General features: G+C 35.1%; 2 protein-coding genes across 4 annotated transcripts; one reads left to right on the top strand and one right to left on the bottom strand.

Annotated features, from left to right (window-relative positions):
- The first annotated feature begins 2,318 nt into the window (after positions 1–2,318).
- On the top strand, positions 2,319–25,393 carry LOC105113066 (uncharacterized). Of its 3 annotated transcripts, XM_011009069.1 has the most exons (7): positions 2,319–3,625; positions 3,730–3,830; positions 9,472–10,065; positions 10,126–10,164; positions 10,491–10,683; positions 11,023–11,102; positions 24,958–25,393. In XM_011009069.1, exons 1-7 carry the CDS (start codon positions 3,196–3,198, stop codon positions 25,225–25,227), a joined length of 1,707 nt encoding a protein of 568 aa, XP_011007371.1. In that variant the 5' UTR covers positions 2,319–3,195; the 3' UTR covers positions 25,228–25,393. The 3 variants fall into 3 exon arrangements, with proteins under 3 accessions (XP_011007371.1, XP_011007369.1, XP_011007370.1); XM_011009067.1 differs by having other exon boundaries at positions 9,472–10,164; XM_011009068.1 differs by lacking the exon at positions 24,958–25,393 and adding an exon at positions 11,184–11,649 and having other exon boundaries at positions 9,472–10,164.
- LOC105113067 (uncharacterized) lies at positions 20,529–22,187 on the bottom strand. Its single transcript, XM_011009071.1, has 2 exons — positions 21,056–22,187; positions 20,529–20,964 (listed from the first exon to the last, which is right to left on the bottom strand). The coding sequence occupies exons 1-2, from the start codon at positions 21,119–21,121 to the stop codon at positions 20,695–20,697; spliced, it is 336 nt and encodes a 111-aa protein (XP_011007373.1). The 5' UTR covers positions 21,122–22,187; the 3' UTR covers positions 20,529–20,694.
- Positions 25,394–27,361: the final 1,968 nt, after the last annotated feature.

The raw sequence follows: 27,361 nt of genomic DNA, 5'->3' as shown, positions 1-27,361 counted from the left end.
TTTAAAAAAATAAAAAATATTATTAATATATTTTTTAAAATAAAAAATATTTTTTAAAATAACCATAACTATTAGAACCAGTGAGAATCCCTCTTCTTCTTATTTTTTTTAATTATTATTATTTCCTACCCATGTTAAGATGATGTAACACTGCCTGCACCAGACAATTTTATTTTTTAAGACCTTTTAAGATATTGATCAACTACCTGTATAATACGCTATAATTAGGTCTTGGTCTTCTTCTATATTACAACAAAAATCTCTCTATTATTAGGAGAAAACACCTCACTTACTATCTCACAAATACCTCACAATTTTGTGGGATTACTCTCTTCTCACCCTCTCTTCTTTCTCTCTTATGGTGTGTATATAATGCTTGGATGCATTACCTATTTATAGGCAAGCATCCATGCAAAAGACAAGGGGTTAGGCAAATAGCACCAATTTGGTGCATACAATTTTTGACTAAGATGGCTACACCTTCTCCCACCATTTTTTACTAAGGTGGAAAAGGATAACTACACCTTCTCCCACCATTTTTGACTAAGGTGGTTAACTTCACAAGAAGTTCTACAGAAAATTATCAGTTGACAGAGCAAGGAAGAACAAGAGAAGAACAGCTAATTATAGATGGCTTAGTGGGAGAGTTTAATAAACCAAATTAAATTTTAATTATGCATGAATCATTTTTCTTTATGTTTCATGTCTCTTTTCAACAGCAGGCACAAGCGAAATCTTAATAAAACTTCATATCTGCAGATTCAACAAAGAACAAGAAATCATACTAGATGTAAACCTCCAAAACACAAATATTATTGTTTACATCTTAAGCGGCCAACCAATAACTTAATGAGCAAGTGGTCTAATGCTCTAAAACGAATCTTGAAAATTCAACTCCTTCAAAATTAACACGGGGCTTATGCTGACTGATTATATGTTAACCTTGTTTGGCTCCTTCATTAATTAGTACTTCAGTGGGGGGCAGAATGGCTCTTTCTGTTGGCTCTCGAATTTTAAAACACCCAATCAGAATATCAACGCATGCACTTCCACGAAGGCAATGACTGATTCTGAATATAATAAAGCAGGATTAGGAGCTAATTTGCTTGCAAAGGCTTAATTAGGATTAGGTCCCGGATTAAAAGTTGTGGTCAGAAAACCGAAAGCTATGCAGAATCACTCCAAACTAGATTCGAAGTACCGTTTCCTTCCATCCTTGCACTGGTCTGACCTGTCAAGGCCGTAATCGATCTAGCACAGTCAATTTCATATATGATAGCTCAACTTATCTATAGCCTTCTAAATCAATCATCAATGTTTCTTGGCTGGAAGCTACTCATAATATCGAGTTTGTAGGCATTGTCATTGATGTTTTACTGCACCACCTCACAAGAACCAATCTTTCTATATCGAAGCTTGCTGTACTCCCTCACATGAGACCGATCATGAGTGAGCGCTGCATATACCAAGTCACCAGCCTCAAAAGTGACCTTCTTGTGATGACTATCTACCTGGGTTTTTTATTTAGCATTGTATATAGTGAGGAATTGTTTGCTCGAGCTAATCAATACGAGAGGAATAGGAGGCAACTCAAGTACATCGTACATAATTTCAAAAGGACTCAGCTCAGTAGTTTGATTTCTGGATCTATTACATGTGAACTTAGCTTGTGACAAGGCAAGGTCCCACTAATTTACCCTAATTCCGCAATATATTCTTTAAATTTTGATTTACCTTTTCTGTTTGTCCATCTATTAAATGATGGTAAGTACGATTGAAATTCAGCTTAATTCCCGTTTTCCCTCACAAACTATTCCAAAAATTGCTCATGAACTACAGAACTAGGTATTCTTGTTAGAGGTAATTGACCCAGGAATCTCCTGTAAATAAACCACCTTACCATTTTTTCCAAGAATAAGAATCAGTGCAATTTCCCAATGTAATTTTATAGGGGTATTTGGGAGTGCTTTTCAACATCACTTTAAAAAAAATATATTTTAAATTAATATAAAACACCAACACCATAGCAATTATAAGACAAACACCAAGCAGCTTACCTTAGGTAGGGCGTACTAGGGGTGCTAACACCTTCCCTTTACGCAACCAGTCCCTTTCCTTAGAATCTCTGAAAGACCAGTTAGGTTTCCTAGTGACCATAATACTAGGTGGCGACTCTCTTTTAGACAAAAATAAAACTAAGAGACCCCGAAATCAATCGACGGTCGCCGCGACGCCGCGCTCCGCACGCGAGGGTGCGACACATCTATCCATACAGATGCATCAAGTCTATTCGTCTCCACATGTTTGATTCGTATCCATACAGATGCATCGAGTCTATTCGTCTCCACATGTTTGATTCGTAACTGGGTCTTCTTCTCAACAAAATGTTAGAGTTGCTTGCAAGAGTTTGATATTAGGAGCTTCTTGTAACACCAAACATGGAAGGGAACAATCAACTCATAGCTTACTTTGTGTAAAAAAACAAAAAACAAAAATGGACACTTCTCCTCTCAACAAATTGGTGGATTGTGCTAAGGCCATTGAAGGGGGTAACCTGAATGATGCAGATTTGCTCTTGAAGGAGATCATAGCTTCCAACGAATCCTTATCAAGAGCAACAAAATCACTCGTCAAGTACTATGCTGAAGCTCTGGTTCGGCGACTCTATAAACTTTATCCTCGGAATCTTACACCGTTAATACCTTCCGGCACGGATCAGCTTCCCGAAACAGACTACCCATTTTCTCCCTTCTTCTGCTTCGGTGATTTTACAACCCTCGACCCCGTGAGGATGCCATAAAAGGAAAGCGAAGAGTCCACATTATTGAGTTCGGAATTGTGGTAAGTTTCTGGCGGTACTATGATTTGTTTCGTGATGTCACCAGGCAGTCAACAGGCCCGATATCGTTCCGCTTGACGTTTGTCGGACCAGTTCTGTCCATAGCTGCTGACCATACCCAAAAGACACTTGAGAGACTTCACGGAGAAGCCGAAAGGTTTGCTATTGACTTTGAAGTGAGACATTTGGTTGCTAATAGTGCTGCTGATATTGTTGATTCTGTTCTCAAACTCACAAGAGCAAGTGGGGATGAGACGATTGTCGTGAAATGGAAATTTCAACTCCACAAACTGCTCACACTAACAGGTGCAAGCGAGAAGGTTTTGTCAAAATTGAGAGAACTGAAACCAGAGATCATGATAATTGTTGAGCAAGAAGCAAGCCATAATGGTCAAAATCTCTTGGACTGTTTCAGCAAGTCATTCCAATATTACTCCATTGTTTTTGACTCCCTGGACAAGGACAACGTAGACATTAACTCGGACGGAGTCCGCCGCAAGGTGTTTTGGGAGATGTCCTTCAGGCGTCAGATCTGTAAATTGGTGGCTCCAGGAGGCACAGACCACATTGAGCGACATGAGACATTCGCTTATTGGCAAGACAGACTACGTCGTTTTGGGTTTCGCCATTATCGCTTCAAGCCCCAATCTTTTAGCAATTTCTGTAGAGAACAAATGCCCGAGTACAGCTGGGAAGAAAAGGATCGGCATCCACAGCTAAGAAGGAAGGGAATCCCCTTGGTTTTCAGCTCAGCTTGGAAACCTGATCCTACTCAGCTCAATAGTGGTGAATAATCTCATTAGCATAATTAGCATATTTTTTTCCAATAATTTTGATCCATCAATTAGTTATTCTAACATGCTGGGGTGAAATCATCATCATATATGCAGGGTCAAATATGGAGTTAGATGAAGAGAATTATTCTAAATTCCATGAAAACCAGCTTGATGATCCTCACATAATGACACAAGAAATTATGTGGTCTGAAAAGGTATCCATTGTATATTTTTCTTTAGTTCAAAAAACTAACAAAAATGAATTAAATAGGATGGTAACAGACACTTGTACATCATTTCGATATAAAGAAACTCCTGAATATAATTAATAATAGAGCGAAAAAAACTTGAAATTGATTGAAAGAAAGAATATTGAAGGGTAAAATGCATTGACAAATTTGTTGTTGGGACACTCAAGCATTTAAACACACAAAAATTTATGTGGTTCGGCAACTTGCCTACTCCACGGAGCTACTAGTTTGTATTAATCACTCAAAGAAACAATATAAACAAAGAACAGGAGAAAACTCTTCTCAACTCAACTCTACACTCAAGTTCTCTCTACTGCTCTCACTCTCTCGGTTTTTCACTCTATATATCATACACATCTTCAGCTTTTTAGCTTTTCTATTTATAGACAAGGTTGGGGAGACATGGGGCATAAATCATGCCATGATTTATGCAACTAATTAATCCTCCATTAATGTCAAGTGGGAGATTAGGTATTCTCACTTGCATATAATAGAGGTGGGACAATGTTTGTCTCCACTAACAATCTCTCACTTGGAGACAAACAATGAAATTATTTTTTATCCTTGAAGACCAACTGAAGTTTTACACAACTTCAATTTATTAAGTGTAACTCCTTTGGTTAACATGTCAGCAAGATTCTTGCTTCCACAGATCTTTTCTAGCAGTAGTTGTTCATCGTCAAGCAATTATCGGATGAAGTGATATTTCATCTGAATATGCTTAGTCCTGGAATGAAATGCTGGATTCTTGGCAAGGAATATTGCACTCTAACTGTTGCTATACAAAGTACCCTTTCCATTCATCTTGCCCAATTCTTTCAGGAAATTTTATAGCTATACTATCTCTTTTACAGATTCTGAGACTGCAACATGTTCTGCTTCTGTCATTGAAAAAGCGACTATCTTTTACAAGGTAGAACTCCAAGAAACAGTAGTGCCTCCTATAGTGTATATATATCTTGTAGTACTTTTTCTGCTATCAACATTTTCTACTATATCAGCGTCTACAAAATCTTCAAGTTTCAAATCACTAGTTATAAAGGTAAGACATATCTCCGATGAACCTTTTAAGTACCTCATGATCCATTTTACCGCCTCCCAATGCTGCTTTTCAGGATTGCTCATATATCGACTTACAACTTCCACTACATGAGCAATGTCTAGTCTGGTACAAACTATAGCATACATCAGATAGTCAATAGCTAAGGCGTATGGAATCTTATCCATGTATTCGTATTCTAGTTTAGTTTTTGGTGACCGGTCTCTGTTGAGCTTGAAATGATTCTCCAGAGCTGTACTTACTAGTTTAGCATTATTCATACTAAACCTGTTGAGAACCTTCTTGACATACTCTGTTTGTGAAAGCTTTAGTATGCCTTTGTCTTTATCTCTGATGATTCTCATGCCAAGTATTTGTTTAGCAGCTCTTAGATCCTTCATTTCAAACTGTTTTGACAACTGTCGTTTCAACTTGTCAATCTCTTCCATACTGGATCCTGCAATCAACATACCACATACAACAATAGAGTGATATAGGAGTTATCAAAATATTTGACATAGCAACAATGATTAGCCTGGCATCTTGTGTATCCCGAACTATACATGAAGTTGTGAAACTTCTTGTACAATTGTCTTGGAGCTTGCTTCAAACTATATAGGCTTTTCTTTAGCTTGCAGACTTGGTTCTGCTTTCCTTGTATTGCAAACCCCTCTGGTTGTTGCATGTAAATGTCTTCCTCCAATTCACCATGAAACAATGTTGTTTTTACATCTAATTGTTCAAGATGTAAATTTTCTACAGCTACTATCCCTAGAAAAACTTTGATTGTTGTGAGCTTTATAACTAGAGAAAATATCTCAGAGTAGTCAATCCCTTTCTTTTGTTGAAACCCTTTTACAACAAGTCTTGCCTTGAACTATTTGCTTCTATCATGCTTAGTCTTTACTTTGTAAACCCACTTGTTTTGCAAAGCTTTCTTTCCTTCAAGTAGTGTGGTTAGCTCCCAAGTCTTGTTCTTCAACAACGACTCCATCTCGTCCTTCATAGCTAACTCCCACTTGCTCGAGTTTCTATCTTGTAAGGATTCTTTAAAAGTTAATGGCTCACCATCATCTGTCAGCAAAATATAATTCAGTAGAAGTGTGAATCATTATGGAGGCTTTACAATCCTTGAAGACCTGCAAACATAAACAACTAGTTCACTTGGCTCCGCATCTTTTTGTGTAGTAGTGGGTATAGATGTGTTTGAATCTTCTTGTGAAGACTCTTGAGTTTTGTTCTGCTCAGTAACATCAGGAAGCCCTTCTAATCTGATGAATTCAGACTTTTATGGACTTGTATCTAAATCAGTCATATTTGTTTCTGTACTTGATCTATTTTTATACAAAACTTTCTCGTTGAAAATCACGTTCCTACTTCTGATAATCTTTCTGTTCTGATCATTCCAGAACCAAAATCCAAATTCTTCATCTCCATAGCCAATGAAGAAACAATTATTGGATTTGGCATTTAGCTTGTTACGAGCATCAAAATCTATATGCACATACGAAACATACCCAAAGACCTTTAAATGAGAGAGTTATACTTCTTTTCCTCTCTATACTTTCTCGGGTAGTTTGAATTCCAAAGGAACTGATGGTCCATGGTTGATCAAGTAAACTGCAGTGTGAACTGTATTAGCCCAAAAGGTTTGAGGTAACCCAGAATGTAACCTCATGCTTCTAGCTCATTCATTGATGGTCCTGTTCATCCGTTCAGCAATGTCATTCTGTTGTGGTGTACTTGGAACGGTCTTTTCCATTCTGATACCTTTGACAACACAATACTCTTTAAAACCTTCATCAATGTGTTCTCCTCCATTATCAAATCTTAAGTATTTCAACTTCAGACCTGATTCAGTCTCAACCATAGCCTTCCATTTCTTGAATGTTTCAAACACATCAGATTTATTTTTCAAAAAGTAGACCCATATCTTCTTGCTGAAGTCATCAATCAAAGTCACATAATACCGAGAACCTCTAAGAGATGCTACTGAAGTCGGTCCCTATAAATCTGTGTGTACCAGTTTTAGCTTTCTTGGTCTTAAGGTCCTCTCAACCTTTAAGAAACTGAGCTTCTTTTTTTTTTTCGAGAACACAGCTTTCACAAATGTCTAGATCAATATTTTTTAACTCTTGTAGCTTTCCCTTTAACTAAAGTATCTTCATCGCCTTTTGACTCATATGGCCAAGTCTATAGTTCTATAACTGTGCTTGATTTTCTACTTCAGTAGAGGCAATAATATCTCCAGATCTTGTGGTCATATACAGGGTGCAATTTTCTTTCCACAAGCCAAAACATTGCTCCCTTTGATACCTTCCACATACCTTCAAAAAAAAAAATTGAATGACCATTATCATCAAGTTGTCTGATTGAGATCAATTTCTTCTTTAGTCCAAGAACATGCCTTACATTTTACAAGTTCCATATAGATCCATTCATTATCTTGATTTGCACATCTCTTATACCCACAATATCCATTGGTTGTCCATCGGCCAGATAGATTACACCGTGATCTCTAGTAACATAGTTTTGCATCATTTCATGGTGTGGTGTACAGTGGAATGAAGCACCAGAATCAAGAATCCAATCATCAAGTGGACTTTGTACAGAAAGAATTAAAGCATCTTATACCTCATCTAGAATGACGTTTACAGGGTTAGCTTCAGGTTTTTTTGGTTTTGTGCAATTCCTCATAAAATGACCAGGTTTGCCACAATTCCAACATTCAACCTGCTTTCTGGTTCTAAATTTGCTTTTACTTCTGTACCTTGATTTTGATATGCTCTTGGATAAGCCTCTATCCTGTCTCCTTCTTCGAGTGTTGATGTTGAGAGTTGAATCTGAACTTGAGCTTTCACCTGAGTCTTTCCTTTGTATTTCTTCAACTAAAATCAAGTATCGGATGTCATCATATTTCAGTTTGGATTTTGCGGCCGAGTTGTTTACGCCTATTCTCATACCTTCCCAACTGCTTGGAAGTGAAACTAGCAAAATGAGTGTATGGATCTCATCATCAAACTCAATCTCAATAGATGATAATTAATTCATGATGGTATTAAAGTTGTTGAGATGCTGTGTAATAGAGGTGTTTTCTATCATCTTCAAGTTAAACAACTTCTTCACTAAGTGCACTTTGTTATTTGCTAAGGGCTTCTCATACATCCCAGACAAGGCTTCCATCAATCTTGTAGTGGATTTTTCTTTTGTAACATTATAAGCAACTTTTTTTTACAAGGATAGCCGAATAATGCCCAAAACCTGTTTATCAAGAATTTACCAATCTTCTTCTAATATATTTTCTGGTTTGCTCCCCAACAAAGAAAGATGAAGTTTCTTCCCATATAGATAGTCTTCAATTTGCATTTTCCAATATCCAAAATCTGTTCCATCAAATTTTTTCAATTCCAGTAACCTTTATTTCAATTTCCATTTTTAATATATTTCAGATTTGAATCTGCCAAATTTGACCTTACAGATATGTCCGGAATGACTAAAAATATTAGAAACGACACTAAAATCACCCAAATCAGACTTTGGATGGCTCAGATTTTATCAATCAAACTTTTGGATCACTAGACACTGTAGATAAAGCCACGTGTCAGGAGGAATAGTGGTTGCGTTGCACTGGATCAAAACCTATTATGCTGACGTGGCTATGATGACATGTCAGACACGTAAGCAAAATAGGCCCATATATGATGACGTGGTAGATCCACATGGATTTTCTTCCTAGCGTGTCGTTGCTAACGTGGACAGTGACATGTCAGGTGGCGTGGCTGCTGACTATGCAGATTTGCTGTTGTGGCTGTTGACTGTGTGCTGACGTGTCGAGCCAACCTGGTTCAATTGCAGATATTCGGGTGAAGAAGACGCGTGTGGCGCGTCGGTGCGGGTGGGCAGTGTTGTCGTCGGCCCGTGTTGGTGCGTGCGGGCATGCAGGACGTCGGTTCTTCACCGGGGCTGTCGTCGGCCCGTGTTGGTGCGTGCGAGCATGCAGGACGTCAGTTCTTCACCGGCTTTCACTAGTGGATTCTTCTTGTCTTTCTCTACACGATGGTATGTTCAAAAACACATTTTGAGAACTTTGATTTTTGAGTTTGGATCAAACACCCTCTTTTTCAAGAACAAGCTCTGATAATAGTTGTTGGGACTTTCAAGCATTCAAACACATAAAAATTTACATGGTTCGGCAACTTGCCTACTCCACGGAGCTACTGATTTGTATTAATCACTTAAAGAAACAATACAAACAAAGAGGAAGAGAAAATTCTTCTCAACTTAACTCTACACTCAAATTTTCTCTACTGCTCTCACTCTCTCGGTTTTTCACTCTGTATATCACACACATCTTCAGCTCTTTAGCTTGTCTATTTATAGACAAGGTTAGGGAGATATGGGGCATAAATCATGCCATGATTTATGCTACCAATTAATCCTTTATTAGTGCCAAGTGGGAGATTAGATATAATGGAGGTGGGATAATGTTTGTCTTCACTGACACTTGTCACATTCCATGCATGAAGATTTAGTTTTAATGTGATTGTATTATTTTGTTTTCTACAGTGCTTCTCAATCAATCAAATTGCTGCTTCAGTTGAGATATATGACATTTTGGAATATACATGTAATGTACATAATCTACCTCTGGCTCTCACATGGATTTCAGATAGGAGAGACTGTAATGTAAATTCAAATGGGAAACTTCGAATAGTTGAAAGTGCTTGCTATCTGAATGACATAACAATGGAAGGGTTTGTGGAGGCATGTGGACAACACCATCTTGAGGAAGGACAAGGTGTAGCTGGAAAAGCACTTCAATTAAATGGCATGTACTTTATCCCTGATGTTTCCGAGCTTAGTGCAGATGCTTATCCATTTGTTTGTGATGCCTGGGAATTTGGCCTTCACGCTGCTGTCTCATTCAAGCTAGAAAACATTCACATGAGCAGAGTTGATCACGTTTTAGAATTTTTTCTCCCAACAGAAACAAAGGATGTTTCAGAACATAAACTTTTGATAGATGGGATCTCTTCTATCCTGCAGAAGAACTGTAGGAATTCATGGGTAATTTCTGGCATGGAATTATCTGAGGATAACATGGACTCTGTAGTTAGATCTGAAGGGGCTATTTCTGACCGCTCTCTACCAGCATCATTAGACAATGGTAGTTTCAATACAAATGGTATGATCATAGCTAGCGATGCGGTGAACGCAACTGACCATGGAATAGAAATTGGTGTTGAAGCTCATGAACAGGTGATTTTCTTAATTGATTGTCTCTCTGTCGTAATATTCTTGATGACGCATTTGAGTTGTGGCTGTCAGTAAACGCCATGGCGTCTTGCATGTTCAGAGTCTTAATTAAGTTGCTTTGCTTTCTCGGCATAATAGTACATATTTCCTTTCCTTCGTCTATAATATCTTTATATGATCAGAAACATCATCGATCCATATATTTAATTTTTAATATGATAAAAAAAATCATGCATGTATTCACTTAACAAATCGACTTTTTTGTCGACAATCCTCTTACAAGTAATCAATTAAATATCTTTACTCCGCTCTTGGTCTTCTCTTAATAGGATGTGGGAGACCAAAATTCTACTTTTGAAGCAGCTTCAACTGGAATCACGTCTATCTTGCAACAGAAATCTAGGAATTCATGGAAAGATTTCTCTGAACAATTAAGTGGGGCTAATTTTAGCTCTGAAGTTAGGATAGAGAATTTCGAGACAAGTGACGTCAGACCAGCGGGTATTTCAGACAGCTATTACAGCTTGAATTCAAGTGAAGTCAGGAAATTCTGCAATATTTCTAACCCAACAAGTGATGGTGTGGAAGTACAGGAGGCTCATGACCAGGTACATACTCAGCAACAAATCTTTCAATTTTGTATGTATTTAATTTTTAATATGATGCATACATTTACTCTTCTTCAGCTTAACAAATCGACTTTCATTACGACAGTTCTCTTACATGCAGTCGATTAGATATCTTTACTCAGCTTAGTTTTCTAATAATAGGAAATGGGAGAACAAAATTCTACATGTGGAGCAGCTTCAAATGAAATCACCTCTACCTTGCAAAAGAACCCCTGGAAATCATGGAAAGACCATTCCAGTGAATTCATGGAATTATGCAATATTTCTAACCCAGCAAGTGATGGTGAGGAAGTACAGGAGGCTCGTGACCAGGTAGGTGCTCATTTGCCGTTCTTGCAGCGCTGATTGGTTTTCATGTGGTCAATGTCTTACTGCTTGGCTATCAACTGACAGGAAGTCGAGGAACAAGAATTTGCATTTGTACCAGAAGCTCCAAGCCCTGATAACGAGGAGGGCGGCAGGGGTACTTCTCGTTTGAATGCAAGCGCTAGAAACAAACGAAGGAGGACATCAGAGGTGTGGCAATACTTTGAAGAAGTTAGAGAAAATGGAGAAATTTTGGCCAAATGCAAAAGTTGTAGTACTAGATACAGAGGGGAAAGCACAAGGGGAACTACAAATCTGCACAAACACCTAAAATCATGTGCAGGAAAGAAATAAAAAGGCTGAAACAGAACTATCCTTCGCCTTTAAAACTTAACAAGTCCATGTATTTGAAGAAACATAGTTTGTTTTCAACTTTTGACCTGATATTGAAGTTGTGGTCGATGAGTCCTATCAAATGTTCCTCAGGAATTGAAGTCGTCAATGCAATATTTAGCATCCTCTGCTGCTAGTGAAGTAATGAGATTTCCTGATAGTGAAGTTCCTTATCCAGTTTTATTGAATTTCTTCTTCGATTTCTTACCTCCAATTGTGCCATACTAACACTTTCTCGCTAATAAATCATTTAGAACATAGAAAATCAAGATTCCTATTCGGAAATACTTTTCTAATTTACATGTGTTCTAGTTTTATTCATATTTAATACAACTTAGGACCGACGAAGTTATGACAGTTTCGCAGAGCATAAAATGTAACAGAGTCTGATCACACTAAATTTGAACACGAGGAATATTACATTTCAGAATACCAAATACAACCACCTAGAGGCAATTGCAGATCGCAATAGCGATCAAGGAAATGATATAGACTGCCCATATAGCACATTTGATGCCAAGAGGAAATGGAATTGCTATGGCGAAGAAAAACGTTGTGGCTGAGAGGAAGAATGCAACTTTTTCCAACACTTGTACATCATTTCGATACAAAAATGAATTAAATAGCATTGACAAGGATTTTTATGGGTTGCATTTTCAATAAAAATCCTTTTCAATAAAAATCCTTGTCAATGCAACCCATAAAAATACAACCATGGTTGCATTGACAAGGATTTTTATGGTATTATCACCCTATTTTGCTAGTAGAGTAGCATCACCCTATTTTGGTCCAAAATAATAGCCGTTTGCATTGATTTGATGAAGGAATAAAAGAGTAGCATTTAACTAAATATTTCTACAAAGGCTACTAATTGAATTCTGTATATTCCAGAAAAACTTGTTTTACCAAGGCAAAAATGATGTGTGTACACTTTTTTCTCACTAAACAAGGGAGTTTTTGAAGGAGTTGAATTTTCAAGATTCGTATTAGAGTATTAGATCACTTGCTCATTAATCATTGGTTGGTTAAGATGTAAACAATAATATTTGTGTCTTAGAGGTTTACATCCAGTATGATTTCGTGTTCTTTGTTGAATCTGCAGATATATAGTTTTATTGATATTTCTCCCACTAATTAAGCCATCTATAATTTAGATCTCTTCTGCAAATTAAGTCCAATCAATGTCTTGAAAAGCCAAGAATATAGAGTTCAGTAAGTTAACTTCTCATATTACGAGAATCAGTAAAAAAATCAGTAGAGATATAAATCTTGGGATCTGTTGGAATAATAAAGGGATTGATTTTTTATTAATTTTCGTTCGATCTTCATGTATCATTCATTATAAATATTATTTTTTATAGCAATACCATATACAGTCATTCATTTTAGCTTCTTCGTCCGTAGAGTGGGCTAGATGAACCGCGATAATTACTTGTCTTTCCACTATTTGTTCATCAGTCCTGATGTCAAGTTTCAGAACCTGTTCTTGAGTGAACCTGGAATCAAAGATTATTTACCTTCGACCACAGCTATTGTCCTGCGCACTTCAATAGGAGTTTTAATAAGGTGAGCCAGTTCTTCTTCTCTTGTTTTCCTTGCTCTCTCAACTGATCATAATTTTCTATGGACTTTCTTCATTACAAAAGTGCAGATATAGAAAGAGAGCCAGCCATATATAATAATGGGTGCCGTAGAATCTTCATATCATTTGTTTTTCGTGCACTCTGTGCTTATCAATTCTGTATAAAATTATGCAACTCAAGTTTATGGTTTCCCATCATAAAGAAGAAAAAAAGAAGTTAAAATCTATCGATCCCATTATTTATTTTTTCATGATCAGAACGAAGTTATTAATAGATAGCAAAGAGAAAAAACAGTCTAGTTCATGACTTGGTGTTTGTTTGGATTGGTGAGTTCAAGATGAACTTCATCTTTCTTGTGGCGCTGCAATGAACTTTATCTTTATGAAACAAGAAAAATCAGATGAGAAGAAAGAAGAAAGTGGGAGGGAATATAAAAGAAGATGAAACGTTGATGTTTCTTGAGTTCATGACTTGTTTTGTAGGTGCAGTCTAGTACTGTGCAGCAGCCTTGAGAACACCATAATAATCTAGAGCTTTTCAGCATCCTCATCGACCTCAAATATTGAAGAACTCTTACAACTCAGATTTGTTTCCATTATTTATTTGTAGATAAGATCCCCTTGGAACAGTCTAAGTTGACCATTTCCTTGTCAGCATTAGTTTCCAGTTAAGAGACAACCAAGAAAGACAAAATTTACTACATCAAGGTTTAATCTGGGCTCAATTATAGGATAAATTTGCTGCTAAGAAAGGCACCTTTTCATCAGTCTCATGTATTTCCACTAAGTCACAGTTGTTTATACCAACAGATACAGTCTGTCAATATTTGTCGACGTAGTTTAACATTACCGATAAAATCAATGATAGACAGTGTGAATTTCAAATGGTGGGTATTAATACATCTTTGATTGCATGCCATTACCAATGAAATCACTGATGAACTACAAAAAAATATAGAGAGTAATTAAAAAATTCTGTTGTGAAATTCAAAATTTACTAATAAATTTCACTTAAATATAAGGGAAAGGGAAACAATGTATCTCACTTCAATTCACATCATTATTGAAGAGGATGATAATAATGAATTTCACATCAACGAAGATGTTGAGGAGGCTTTGACAGCATTTGAATTAGAAAATAAGCACATAGTGGATGGACTTAAAGAGATTAACTTAGACATTATTGAAAACCCATACTCAACATTCATCAATGAAGACTTATTACTAAAAGAGAAAAGAAGATGACATGGAGCATTGAGATATCTTTACTTGGTCCTATGATAAAATGTTATTTTTAGACCTCGGGGTTGTTGCCCATTAATTAGCAATATAAAAGTGGGTTAGACTGGTAAAACAAACTAATCCTCGCTTTCATTTTAAACTCTTCTCACAAATTGAGATTCAAATGAACAAACTTATCCAAGTAGTTTTCGTTCGTGTAATTAAGTATTTTACATGGATCTCAAATATCATATTGGAAAAAAAAGAATGGCCAGATCCATTTTTGTGTGGATTTTGGAGACCTTAATAATGTTTGTTCCAAAGATGACTTTCTACTTCTAATAACTAAGATCATGATTGATGCTACCACATACCATGAGAAATTAACCATTATAGATGGTTCATCTTGCTATAATCAAATTTGAATAGTGATCGCAGACAAGGAGAAGACAACCTTTTGGACTTAAAAAAAGAGATATTGTTTTAAGATTCATGCCTTTTGGATTAAAGAATGCAGGTGTCACTTATCAAGGGGCAATGCAAAATATTTTTAATAATATGCTTCACCAACATTATGAATGTTACATTGATGAACTTGTTGTAAAGTTAGAAGAAAAAAAATCATTTGGAAGATCTTTGTCTAGCATTTGAATGTGAATTTAGTGTGTCCTCAGGAAAATTATTACAATTTATAGTTCGACATCAAGAAATTGAGATTGACTAGTCTAAAATCGATGTCATCTTAAAAATACCAGAGCCAAGAAACATCCATGAGTTAAAGGGTTTCTAAGAAAAGTTGACCTATATGTGAAGATTCATTTATAACTTAAAGAGTTGATGTTAATCATTCACTCACTTGATGAAGAAGGATACATCATTTTATTGAGATGAAGTTTGCACTATTACTTTAAAAATAATAATTAAAAAATACATTCTTGATCCACCTGTCCTACAAGCATGTCAAGATGTCTAATTATCCTCTTTATAGCAGCTCAAATGCGTTTTTTGGAAGTGTTATTGGCACAATAAAATGATGAAGACAAGGAAAATATTATCTACTATCTTAGTAGGATGTTAAATGAGGTTGAATAGAATTATTCTCTAATAGAGAAAACATGTCTAGCATTAGTATTTGTGATAAATAATTTAATATATTACCTCCAAGTGTATTCAATACAGCTAATCCCTTAAGCCAATTCTCTCAAGTACATCATCTTAAGGCCAGTACTACCAAGAAGATTGGCAAAATGAGCTTCATTGCTTTAAAAATTTGAAACTGTCTGCATCTCATAAAAGGTGATCAAGGCGTAGGCACTAGCTGATTTTCTTATCAACAATCCTATTCTCAATGAATGAAAGTTCTCTAAAAACTTGTTAAATGAGGATGTTTTGTTCATTGAAATGTCAAAACCATGAAAAATATTCTTTGTTAATGCAACACGACAAAATAAAGCTGGAGTTGGGGTAATATATATCACAAATGAAGGAGAGGCCTTGCTGTTTGCCTTATCATTGACTAAATGCTATTCTAATAACATGGCTAAATATCAAGCTTTGATTTATGGGTTGGACATAACAGTGAATATAATGATGCCTCTCCTTAAATTATTTAGAGATTGTCAATTAATCTTTAAACAACTCGTTAGGAAGTTAAAACTCGTTCTATATCACAAGTATGCACTAAAACTAATGATATCACTTGATTGTAACACTTTATAACATGTACCATAGAAAGAAATGAGCAAGTTGATGCCTTAACAAATCTGGGGTCAACATTAGCATCATGGAAATAAAAGTTTTTGTATACCAAAGATGGGTCATTCCACTGGTAATTCATGATGGAGAATAGAAAGAACAAGTGAGTGTGGTTTCTATTTTTTGAGATTAAAAAAGAAAAGACTAATGCTGGCTGCTTATCAATTATTTAAGACATGATAAATTACCTAAATGCCTTATTGAATTGAAATAGATTTATTACCGTACAACAAAATATTCCTACTATATTTATTTTGCTTTTGTATTCATTTCATAGTTTATTGAAAAAAAGATTCCTTTTGCATCCAAAGCATTGGAGGAAGTTGCATTCTTCCTAGCAACCATAACATTTTCCTTTGCCATAGCAGTTCCATTTCCTCTTAGCATCAAATGTGTTATATGGGTAGTCTATATCATGTTGTTGATCATTATTTCCATCGGCAATTGCCTCTCGGTGATTGTATTTGTTATTTTCAAATGTAATATTCCTCTTGTTGAAATTTAGTGTGATCAGAGTGAAACTATCATAGCTTTCACGACCTTAAGTTGTATTAAATATCAACAAAATCAAAATGTATGTCAATTAGAAAAGTACTTACGAATAAGAATCTTGATTTATTAGCGAGAAAATGTTAATATGGCATACCAAAGAAGTCACAAGTGAGTTCTGTCAAACACAATTAAAGGAGGTGAGAAATCGAAGAAGAAATTAAACAAAACTGGAAAAGGAACTTCATTATTAGGAAATCTCTAAAATATTGTGCATACTAGACCGAAAGCAAATACAAAAAAACAAACAAGCACATTTACGTGGTTTCCCAAATCAAGTATGTTCACGGAGACAACAAATTATATATTATTGGAGGAATGATAGAAGTCTTTTCAACCTAGTACAATCCCAAAAACCAGTGTTTCATTGAATATGCCCTGCAATAGCAATCAATAAACGCCAACAAAAATATCTAGCGGTATATATCGAGGAAATTATATTGAAAAAAAATGAATGAAAAAAGAGCCAAAAAGTATAATGACGTGTCATTTTACATACAAAATTACTGATAAATTTAAATTTATCGATTAAATTCATCAGTAAATATGTCTATAGTATTTAATTTATAACTTGACAAGTGACCCTACTATCTCCCTTCTCCATTTCTTCTTGTTCTACTTCCTCTATTTTTCTCTGTAACAAACACAGTAACCCCCCTCTGTTCACTTATCAATAATTGCATAAATGTTGATATCAATAATTGCATAAATGTTGATAGCTATTTTTAATTGCATCCATTTTTTAAATGTTGATAGCATCTGCTGGATCAGGACTGACCAATGACCATTCTTTCCTTTCCTTTCTCTATATAAACCTGCCTATAAGTCTCACTTTCCTCGCACATTTTCACTCTTGACTCTTCCCATCTCAACAATACTTCACACTTCTCTTTCATCACCATGGTTCTCTCGAAGATAGCATCGGAGTCTGATGTCTCCGTTCACTCAACCTTCTAGTAGCTACATCAATCCCCACATTTTTCTCTCTTATAACTACCTTCTTCATACATTTTGTTACTAGCTACACTTTCCATAATCCAAACCCCATCAAAACAAACAAGAAGCTTGAACATGCATGACACAATGGTAAAAGAAGAGTAAATATATGCATCATATTAAAAATTTTGTTCCTCAGCCTAAGATCCTGAACATGCATGACACAATGGCATCTTCTACAATGCATTTAAAAATTTTCAAATCTTACCATGCCTTTTCAAGCATGTCCCCTTCTTTCCAAAATGATATTTATTCTTTCACAAAAGTTGTGATGTTCTGTAGAAAACTTATTAGAGAACTCCATATGATGTGGTTCTGGACAATAATATGGTTTTATCATAGTTATAAAACTTGACTTAACTAATTTGGAGGTATGAACCTTGGCTCGAGAAAAATAATGTTTTTTATATGTTTTTTAATGATTTTAATGTGATGATTTTATAAATAAAAAAATTATTTTAATATATTTTAAATTAAAAATAATTTTAAAAAATATATTCCATCACATTACTAAATATACATTTAAATTAGAAAAATTAGTAATGCCAATGGTTGTTGTTGGAAGAGGAACTCTAAATTGATTATTATCGCAAATTTGATATATGATATTTTTAGCCTTTAATCATCATTTATATATAAAAGTACTTGATCATGTGTTTGTGAATCTCAAAACACATTCTCCAATTAGAAATGCCTTTAAAAGAATTGATTTTTATTTTTATTTTTTTTCTTTAAATTAATATTTTTTTTTGGTGTTTTTAGATAAATTTGATGCACTGAGATAAAAAATTATTTTTTAAAAATAAAAAATATATTATTTTCATATACTTTTAAATAAAAAATATTTTAAAAAATAAAAGTAATTATCTGGATTATGACACCTGATCTTATAAATTATTGGGTAGAAGTAGAACACACATTTAAAAATTATTAGGAGTTCTCCAACTGGGATTCACTTCTTTCTAAGTTTTTTTTTCTTGAAAATACCTTAAGGTTGTTATTAATTAAATCTTTCATTGTCTAAGCGCTAATTATGGATTAATTGCAATCCTTAGGAGTTTGTTTTTGCTTGACGGTGCAGTTTTGTTTGGTTATATGGTGAGGTATGTTTAAAATTATAAATTATTTTAATTATAATTTTAAAAGTGTTTGTTGCAGTTCCGTTTGGTTGTATAGTAAGCTATGTTTGAAACTATAATTTATTTTAATTATAATTTTAAAGGTGTTTAATTAATTGATATATATATATATAGTTTAACATTGATTTCACTGGAAACTTTTTTAAAAAATATTTGTTATAAAAAATATAATTTATAACTTTTTTAAATTTATATTTTCAAACCACAACTACAAAAACTATCGTAATAATAAACATAACTTATAAATGTGGAAAAAATAATTGTTTTTGTTCTTCAAAAACAAAAAAAAAAACTTATTTTTTTTTTTAAATTAAATTTTTTTCAGTCCGTTAAAAACCCATAACCATTTCAATATCACAAAATATTGATACGGGCCTTCAGGCTTTTATGGGATATATTTATGGGCTAAGAATGGATTTGATTGGACTATACCATGGAGTAGGCCTACATAGGTTTTATGTTGGGCCTGTATTTCAAGCTTTGATGGGGTATGTTTATAGGCTAAGAATAGATTTAATTGGACAACTTGATGGAGTGAGCCTACATAGGCTTTATGTTGGGCCTCTGTCTCTGACTTGGATTTGATGGAGTGGGCCTAAAATTTGATCGGACAATTTGATCGCGATACCAGGTCGTCAATAACAAGAGGACAGGCTGGCAATTTCTGGGAGGGCAAAGATCTTGTTGTTTCCATGCATGACCAACTCCTGACGTCACTGAAGCAGGTAAATGCTTTTCAGCCGTGTCCGCCTAAAAGTGTCTTCCTCTCAGAATAAATATCACACACAATCGAATTGCAACTGCTTCACTTGTTATCTTCTCTACTTCCTACAACTCTCTTACTGTTTCTTTGTTTTCTTCTTGTTGGTGCTCAGGAGAGATCAAGATTGGTGCAATCAAGATGAAGATCGTGGGTAAGAAATTTTATACTACTTTCTATCTGAATTTCTTATCTCATGACCCAACCTGATGATATTAAGTCTGATTTATTCAGGTTTATTATGGAAGTTTTGTTGATAATTAAATTTCCAAGTATTTATTTCATGTAAGTGTATCTATGTGACAGTTAAGTCTTATTTATTTTATCATTTCTCTCTTTGGGTTGCAGAATCTCTGTTCCAACTCTGGTCCAAAATATATATTTTTTTAAAAAGGACAAAACCCCGGGTAAGAAATTACAATCTCCTCTTACCATCAGCGAAACAATGTTCTTGATGCGAAGCCGGACTTGGGAACGGAATTAAGGAAGACACTCCTGAATTTATGCTTCACAGCAGCAATTCAAATCACAATTCAGTACGGACAGGTTGCTGAATATGAAACCCGCTACCCCTTCATTTTGATCTCCTTAGCTATAGGAGCTATCTTTGCTTCTCTATTCGTCTCACCGCTTACTGGAAAAAAGATTCCGAATGCATCCTAGGTGCTGGAGAAAGTTGCGTTCTTCCTAGCGACCACAACGTTTTTCTTCGCCATAGCAACTCCATTCCCTCTTGGCATCAAATGTGCTATATGGGCAGTCTATATCATGTCGTTGATCACTATTGCTTTCTGCACTTGCCTTTCGGTGGTTGTATTCGGTATTCTGAAATGCAATATTCCTCATGTTGAAATTTAGTAAGAACATATGTAAATTAGAAAACTTCTTCCGAATAGGAATCTTGATTTATTAGCGAGAAAGTGTTAGTATTGCATACCAAAGGAGCCACAAGGAAGTTCTGTCAAACACAATTGGAGGAGGTAAGTAGTTGAAGACGAAATTAAATAAAACTGGAAAAGGAATTAACTTCACTATAAGGAAATCAAAAAATGGCGTTGACGACTTCAATTCTCGAGGAACATTTGATAGGATCCATTGAACACAACTTCAATATCAAGTCGAAAGTTGAAAACAAACTATGTTTGTTCAAATACATGGACTTGTTAAGTTTTGAAGGCGACAGATAGTTCTTGTTCAGCCTTTTTATTTCTTTCCTGCACAATATTTTGCTAGGTGTCTGCGAAGATTTGTAGTTCCCCTTCTGCTTTCCCCTCGATATCTATTACTGGAACTTTTGCATTTGGCCCATATTTCTCCATTTTCTCTAACTTCTTCAAAGTATTGCCGCACCTCAGATGTCCTCCTTCGTTTGTTTCTACCGCTTGCATTCAAACGAGAACTATCCGTGCCGCCGTCCTCGTTATCAGGGTTTGGAGCTGCTGGTACAAATGCAAAATCTTGTTCCTCGACTTCCTGTCAGTTGATAGCCAAGTATTAAGACATTGACCTCATGAAAACCAATCAGCGCTGAAAGAACGGCAAATGTAAGGTGTTGAGCACCTACCTGGTCAGGAGCCTCCTGTACTTCCTCCCCATCACTTGTTGGGTTAGAAATATTGCATAATTCCATGAGTTCACTGGAATTTAAATTGTAATAGTTGTCTGAAATAGCTGCTGGTCTGCCTTTACTTGTCCCGCCAGAATCATAGACTCTTCGCTTTCCTTTTATGGCATCCCTCACGGGGTCGAGTGTTGTAAAATCACGAAAGCAGAAGAAGGGAGCAAATGGGTAGACTGTTTCGGGAAGCCGATCCGTGCCGGAAGGTATTAACGGTGTAAGATTTCGAGGATACAGTTTATAGAGTCGCCGAACCAGAACTTCAACATAGTATTTGATGATGATTTCGTTGCTCTTGATAAGGATTCGTTGGCAGCTATGATCTCCTACAAGAGCAAATCTGCACCGTTCAGGTTACCCCCTTCAATGGCCTTAGCACAATCCACCAATTTGTTGAGAGGTGAAGTGTCCATTTTTGTTTTTTGTTTTTTACACAAAGTGAGCTATGAGTTGAATGATCCCTTCCAAGTTTGATGTTATAATAAGCTCCTAATCAAACTCTTGCAAGCAACTCTAACAGTTGGTTGAGAAGAAGACTCAATTACGAATCAAACATGTGGAGACGAACAGACTTGGTGCATCTATATGGATATGAGAGAGAGTGAGAGAGAGAGAGAGAGTTTGTGCAGATGACGTGCCTGCAAGTGGAGAGAGGGAGTAGCAACTGGCGAGTCATCAGAAATGATTAGTTAGTTAACCCGCGCTTTAATTACTACTAATCAAAGTCTTGACTTAAAAAAATAAATGTATAAGCGTTGTCAACAAGGTTATTTAATACATAAAAAAAATTAAATCTAGAGGTCAAGAGAATCAATGATAGAGAGATAACTTGGAGCGGGATTTAGGATTTTTCAAAGCAAAAAACAAGATTATTTGGAGGGCTCGCTTCTTTTTTGATTTCCTGGTAACTTCCTCCCAATTTCCTTTCTATTCTTCGCTCTATTTTTCTTTCATTCACATTTACGTAGTATCGGATATGGTCGATTCAACTCAGGAAAAGATTTAAGTTGTGGCCAGGATGGATCTAATTAGCACGCAGCCTCAAGAGCTATCAATGTTGTCGGTGCGTTGAGTATGATTAAAGTTGTCGGCAGGATGGATCTAATTAGCACGCAACCATCTCCTTGTCAGCACTTGAAGCTGGTTCTAGTATGGCTTTCGATTCTCCAGTTTCCTGTCAAGAGACATCCAAGAAAGACATTTAATATACTACATCCAGGTTTATTCTGGGCTCAGTTATAGGATAAATTTGCTGCTAAGAAAGGCACCTTTTCATCCGTCTCATATATTTCCGCTAAGATTTCCATCCCATGATATTATTTGGATTTGAACCATCAACATTTGAAGCTGATGGAGAGCTTCCAGAATTGGGCATCAGTGTGATATCAGACATCTCAGCCGCGGTAACATCAGAGACAACATCAGCCACATTTAAATCCACTCCACAAACTATCCATGAATTCCTACAGCTCTTCTGCAAGGTTGATAGTATTTTGTTCGGCACCATGAAGGCCAAACTCCCATGCTTCATAAACAAATGGATAATCAGCTGGATCGAGTTCAGACACATCGGGGAGAAAATAAATATCTGATAGAAGGGCTTTTCCAGCAACACCTGGCCCTTGCTCAAGATCAAATTCTGTTGCTCCTATATCATTGACGCGGCAAGCAGTATCCTCTACAATCACAAGCTGAACTAACTCCTATTAAAAAAGTGTGTTTCCCAATACTTATTAGGTTGAGTACACGACTGAAATGTAAGAGTTTAGATTAATAATTATAATATCCATTACATCTCATTAAATATAAACAAATAACTCATGTTTATATTAATTATATATAATGATACAAGCAATAAAATAATATTATTTTACTACTATAAAATTGTATCTCTACCTCTCATATGTTGTATGAAGCATATCAAGTCAGGTAAAATAAGAATGGAATATACAAAAAGGGGTTTGAAATCTTATACTTTAAAACAAAAAACACATTCTCTCTTCTTCCTCCTTAATTCTACATTTTCCTCCCTTCCTTTTCTCTATCTTCATAAAAGCTCATTAATGTTTTTGTTACATAAAAATATCTGGTATAGACTTGACCCTCGGAGGGTCCCCCACTAACACCCTTAGAGAACCTTGTGCAAGTATTTATTCAGGAAAAAATTAACACCCCTGATGAGATCTATTAAAGAAGAAGTCAGTGCAATCGCATACTGTGAATAATGTGCAAGGATCTTTAGAAATAATTTATCCCATAATATTCCTAGTGATTTTTTATAGACTGCCCATATAGCACATTTGATGCCAAGAGTGAATGGAGTTGCTATGGCGAAGAAAAACGCTGTGGCCGCTTGGAAGAAGGCGACTTTCTCCAAGACTTTGGATGCAGTCTCGGAATCTTTTTTCCAGTAAACTGTTAAACGAATAGAGAAGCAAAAATAGCTGCTATAGCTAAGGAAATCAAAATGATGGGGGGTAGTGGGTTTCAGATTTAGCAAACATGCAGCCACTTTTTAAATCTATAGAAAGTGGTGGAACAGATTCAGCAAACATGCTATAACTGTTCACGCTCATCATGCCCTGGTCTTCCCATCATTATCTAAATAATTTAGAAACAATTTAGAAGCATAATATTCTTCGGGAAAAAAAGGAACAAAATGATTGTTGTGTTTGATAATAACCTAATGAAAATAATTGTATGAGACATTAAATGAAAAATATAACGAATTGAGATTCAATAAAAATATTATTTTTCTATTAAATGAAAGAAAAGTTAACACTTTCCATATGAGAAAAAAAAAAAACAATGGTCCCTAAAATTTATTTTCATTTAAAAAATTCATCCAAATTATATTTTTATTGAGTATAAAATCATCTTTTTACCCAAAAACAATTATCCTAAATATATGATGGAAGGATTAAAACGACAAAAATAACAAATGGGGAGAGCGGTAAGTAAAGGGGAGGAGGGATCAAAGGTAATTGGACTTAAATGCGCGCAGTTTTACCTTAACTTGCTAAGCCGGCTTGGTTTACTCAAAATTTGAAACTTGAATAGAAATTGATGTGGACATCAAGAGATCTCAGTAAAGCATACTATATATATCACTCTGATTTTTTTAAAATATAACTTCCGTTGCTATTAATTTTTTCAATAATAAAGGATGCATTTGAATTAATTTATACATTAATCGAGACTAGGCTTTCTTACAAAATAATATTATGTAAATAAGTTCTTTTCCCTTGCTACTAATTTTCGGAACCATAATATGCTGCGTTTTGATCAAGAAAATGTTGTATTTATCAGCTTATTGGAGCTCCTTCGTTAGTCCTTTGTATTTAAGGATGTATTTTTATCTTTAATATTTTCTTTTTAAAGTGCCATACTTCTGTTATCAATTCTTCTCAATACGCATACATGCAGCCACTTTTTAATCAGGGTGTTTTATTAGTAGGATATTAATAGTAGTGCTCTTCCTAGAAAGTGTTATAATTAGATAAAATAAATCAACTCACTCGATCTTCAATGTATTATGCATTCACCATCTTAATTATATTCACCAAAAAAAAAACAAGAAAAAAGTATTGTCAACGTCTAAAATCTTGACGAAGAAATAACAAGCTATCATATGCAAAAAAATGAAAATGCCTAGACAGAGAGACCTGGAGAGTTTAAAGCAAAAATTAAAAAGAAATGTACTAAAAAGTAATCGAGCTGAATTGATTGTTGACACAGTTCTGCTTTTATTGATATTAATACAACGTAGTGCAATGGAAGTAATGACAGTTAACTGACAAATTTTGCATTTCAGAACCACCTAGAGCTACTTGGCTATCAACTGACAGGAAGTCGAGGAACAAGATTTTGCATTTGTACCAGCAGCTCCAAACCCTGATAACGAGGACGGCGGCACGGATAGTTCTCGTTTGAATGCAAGCGGTAGAAACAAACGAAGGAGGACATCTGAGGTGCGGCAATACTTTGAAGAAGTTAGAGAAAATGGAGAAATATGGGCCAAATGCAAAAGTTCCAGTAATAGATATCGAGGGGAAAGCAGAAGGGGAACTACAAATCTTCGCAGACACCTAGCAAAATATTGTGCAGGAAAGAAATAAAAAGGCTGAACAAGAACTATCTGTCGCCTTCAAAACTTAACAAGTCCATGTATTTGAACAAACATAGTTTGTTTTCAACTTTCGACTTGATATTGAAGTTGTGTTCAATGGATCCTATCAAATGTTCCTCGAGAATTGAAGTCGTCAACGCCATTTTTTGATTTCCTTATAGTGAAGTTAATTCCTTTTCCAGTTTTATTTAATTTCGTCTTCAACTACTTACCTCCTCCAATTGTGTTTGACAGAACTTCCTTGTGGCTCCTTTGGTATGCAATACTAACACTTTCTCGCTAATAAATCAAGATTCCTATTCGGAAGAAGTTTTCTAATTTACATATGTTCTTACTAAATTTCAACATGAGGAATATTGCATTTCAGAATACCGAATACAACCACCGAAAGGCAAGTGCAGAAAGCAATAGTGATCAACGACATGATATAGACTGCCCATATAGCACATTTGATGCCAAGAGGGAATGGAGTTGCTATGGCGAAGAAAAACGTTGTGGTCGCTAGGAAGAACGCAACTTTCTCCAGCACCTAGGATGCATTCGGAATCTTTTTTCCAGTAAGCGGTGAGACGAATAGAGAAGCAAAGATAGCTCCTATAGCTAAGGAGATCAAAATGAAGGGGTAGCGGGTTTCATATTCAGCAACCTGTCCGTACTGAATTGTGATTTGAATTGCTGCTGTGAAGCATAAATTCAGGAGTGTCTTCCTTAATTCCGTTCCCAAGTCCGGCTTCGCATCAAGAACATTGTTTCGCTGATGGTAAGAGGAGATTGTAATTTCTTACCCGGGGTTTTGTCCTTTTTAAAAAAATATATATTTTGGACCAGAGTTGGAACAGAGATTCTGCAACCCAAAGAGAGAAATGATAAAATAAATAGGACTTAACTGTCACATAGATACACTTACATGAAATAAATACTTGGAAATTTAATTATCAACAAAACTTCCATAATAAACCTGAATAAATCAGACTTAATACCATCAGGTTGGGTCATGAGATAAGAAATTCAGATAGAAAGTAGTATAAAATTTCTTACCCACGATCTTCATCTTGATTGCACCAATCTTGATCTCTCCTGAGCACTTGCAATTCGATTGTGTGTGATATTTATTCTGAGAGGAAGACACTTTTAGGCGGACACGGCTGAAAAGCATTTACCTGCTTCAGTGACGTCAGGAGTTGGTCATGCATGGAAACAAAAAGATCATTGCGCTCTCAGAAATTGCCAACCTGTCCTCTTATTATCGACGACCTGGAATCGCAATCAAATTGTCCAATCAAATTGTAGGCCCACTCCATCAAATCTAAGTCAGAGACAGAGGCCCAACATAAAGCCTATGTAGGCTCACTTCATCAAATTGTCCAATTAAATCCATTCTTAGTCCATAAATATACTCCATCAAAGCTTGAAACACAGGCCAACATAAAACCTATATAGTTATAAATTATATTTTTTATAACAAATATTTAAAAAAAAAGTGTGAAATCAATGTTAAAATATATATATATATATATCAATTAATTAAACACTTTTAAAATTATAATTAAAATAAACTATAGTTTCAAACATATCTCATCATGCAACCAAACGGAACTACAACGTCAAGCAAAAACAAACTCCTATGGATTGCAATTAATCCATAATCGATGCTTAGATAATGAAAGATTTAATTAATAACAACCTTAAGGTTTTTTCGAGAAAAAAACACTTAGAAAGAAGTGAATCCCAGTTGGGATAACTCGTAATAATTTTAAAATGTGTGTTCTACTTCTACCCAATAATTTATGTAAGATAAGGTGTTATAATTCATATAATTGCTGTTACTTTTTAAAATATTTTTTAAAAAAATATATAAAAATAATATATTTTTTATTTTTTAAAAATTATTTTTTACCTCAGTGCATCAAAATCATCTAAAAACACATAAAAAAATATTAATTTAAAACAAAAAAAAATTAATTCTTTTAAAGGCGTTTTTAATTTGAGAATGTGTTTCGAGATTCACGAACATATGATCAAGTACTTTTATATATAAATTATGATTAAAGGCTAAAAATATCATACATCAAATTTGCGATAATAATCAATTTAGAGTTCTTCTTTCAACAACAACCATTAGC

The sequence above is a fragment of the Populus euphratica genome, unplaced genomic scaffold (assembly GCF_000495115.2).
Source record: "Populus euphratica unplaced genomic scaffold, PopEup_1.0 scaffold387.1, whole genome shotgun sequence".
In the NCBI taxonomy this organism is placed as follows: Eukaryota; Viridiplantae; Streptophyta; class Magnoliopsida; order Malpighiales; family Salicaceae; genus Populus; species Populus euphratica.
Note: the sequence above shows the minus strand (reverse complement) of the source record. Positions and strands in the feature narration are given on the sequence as shown.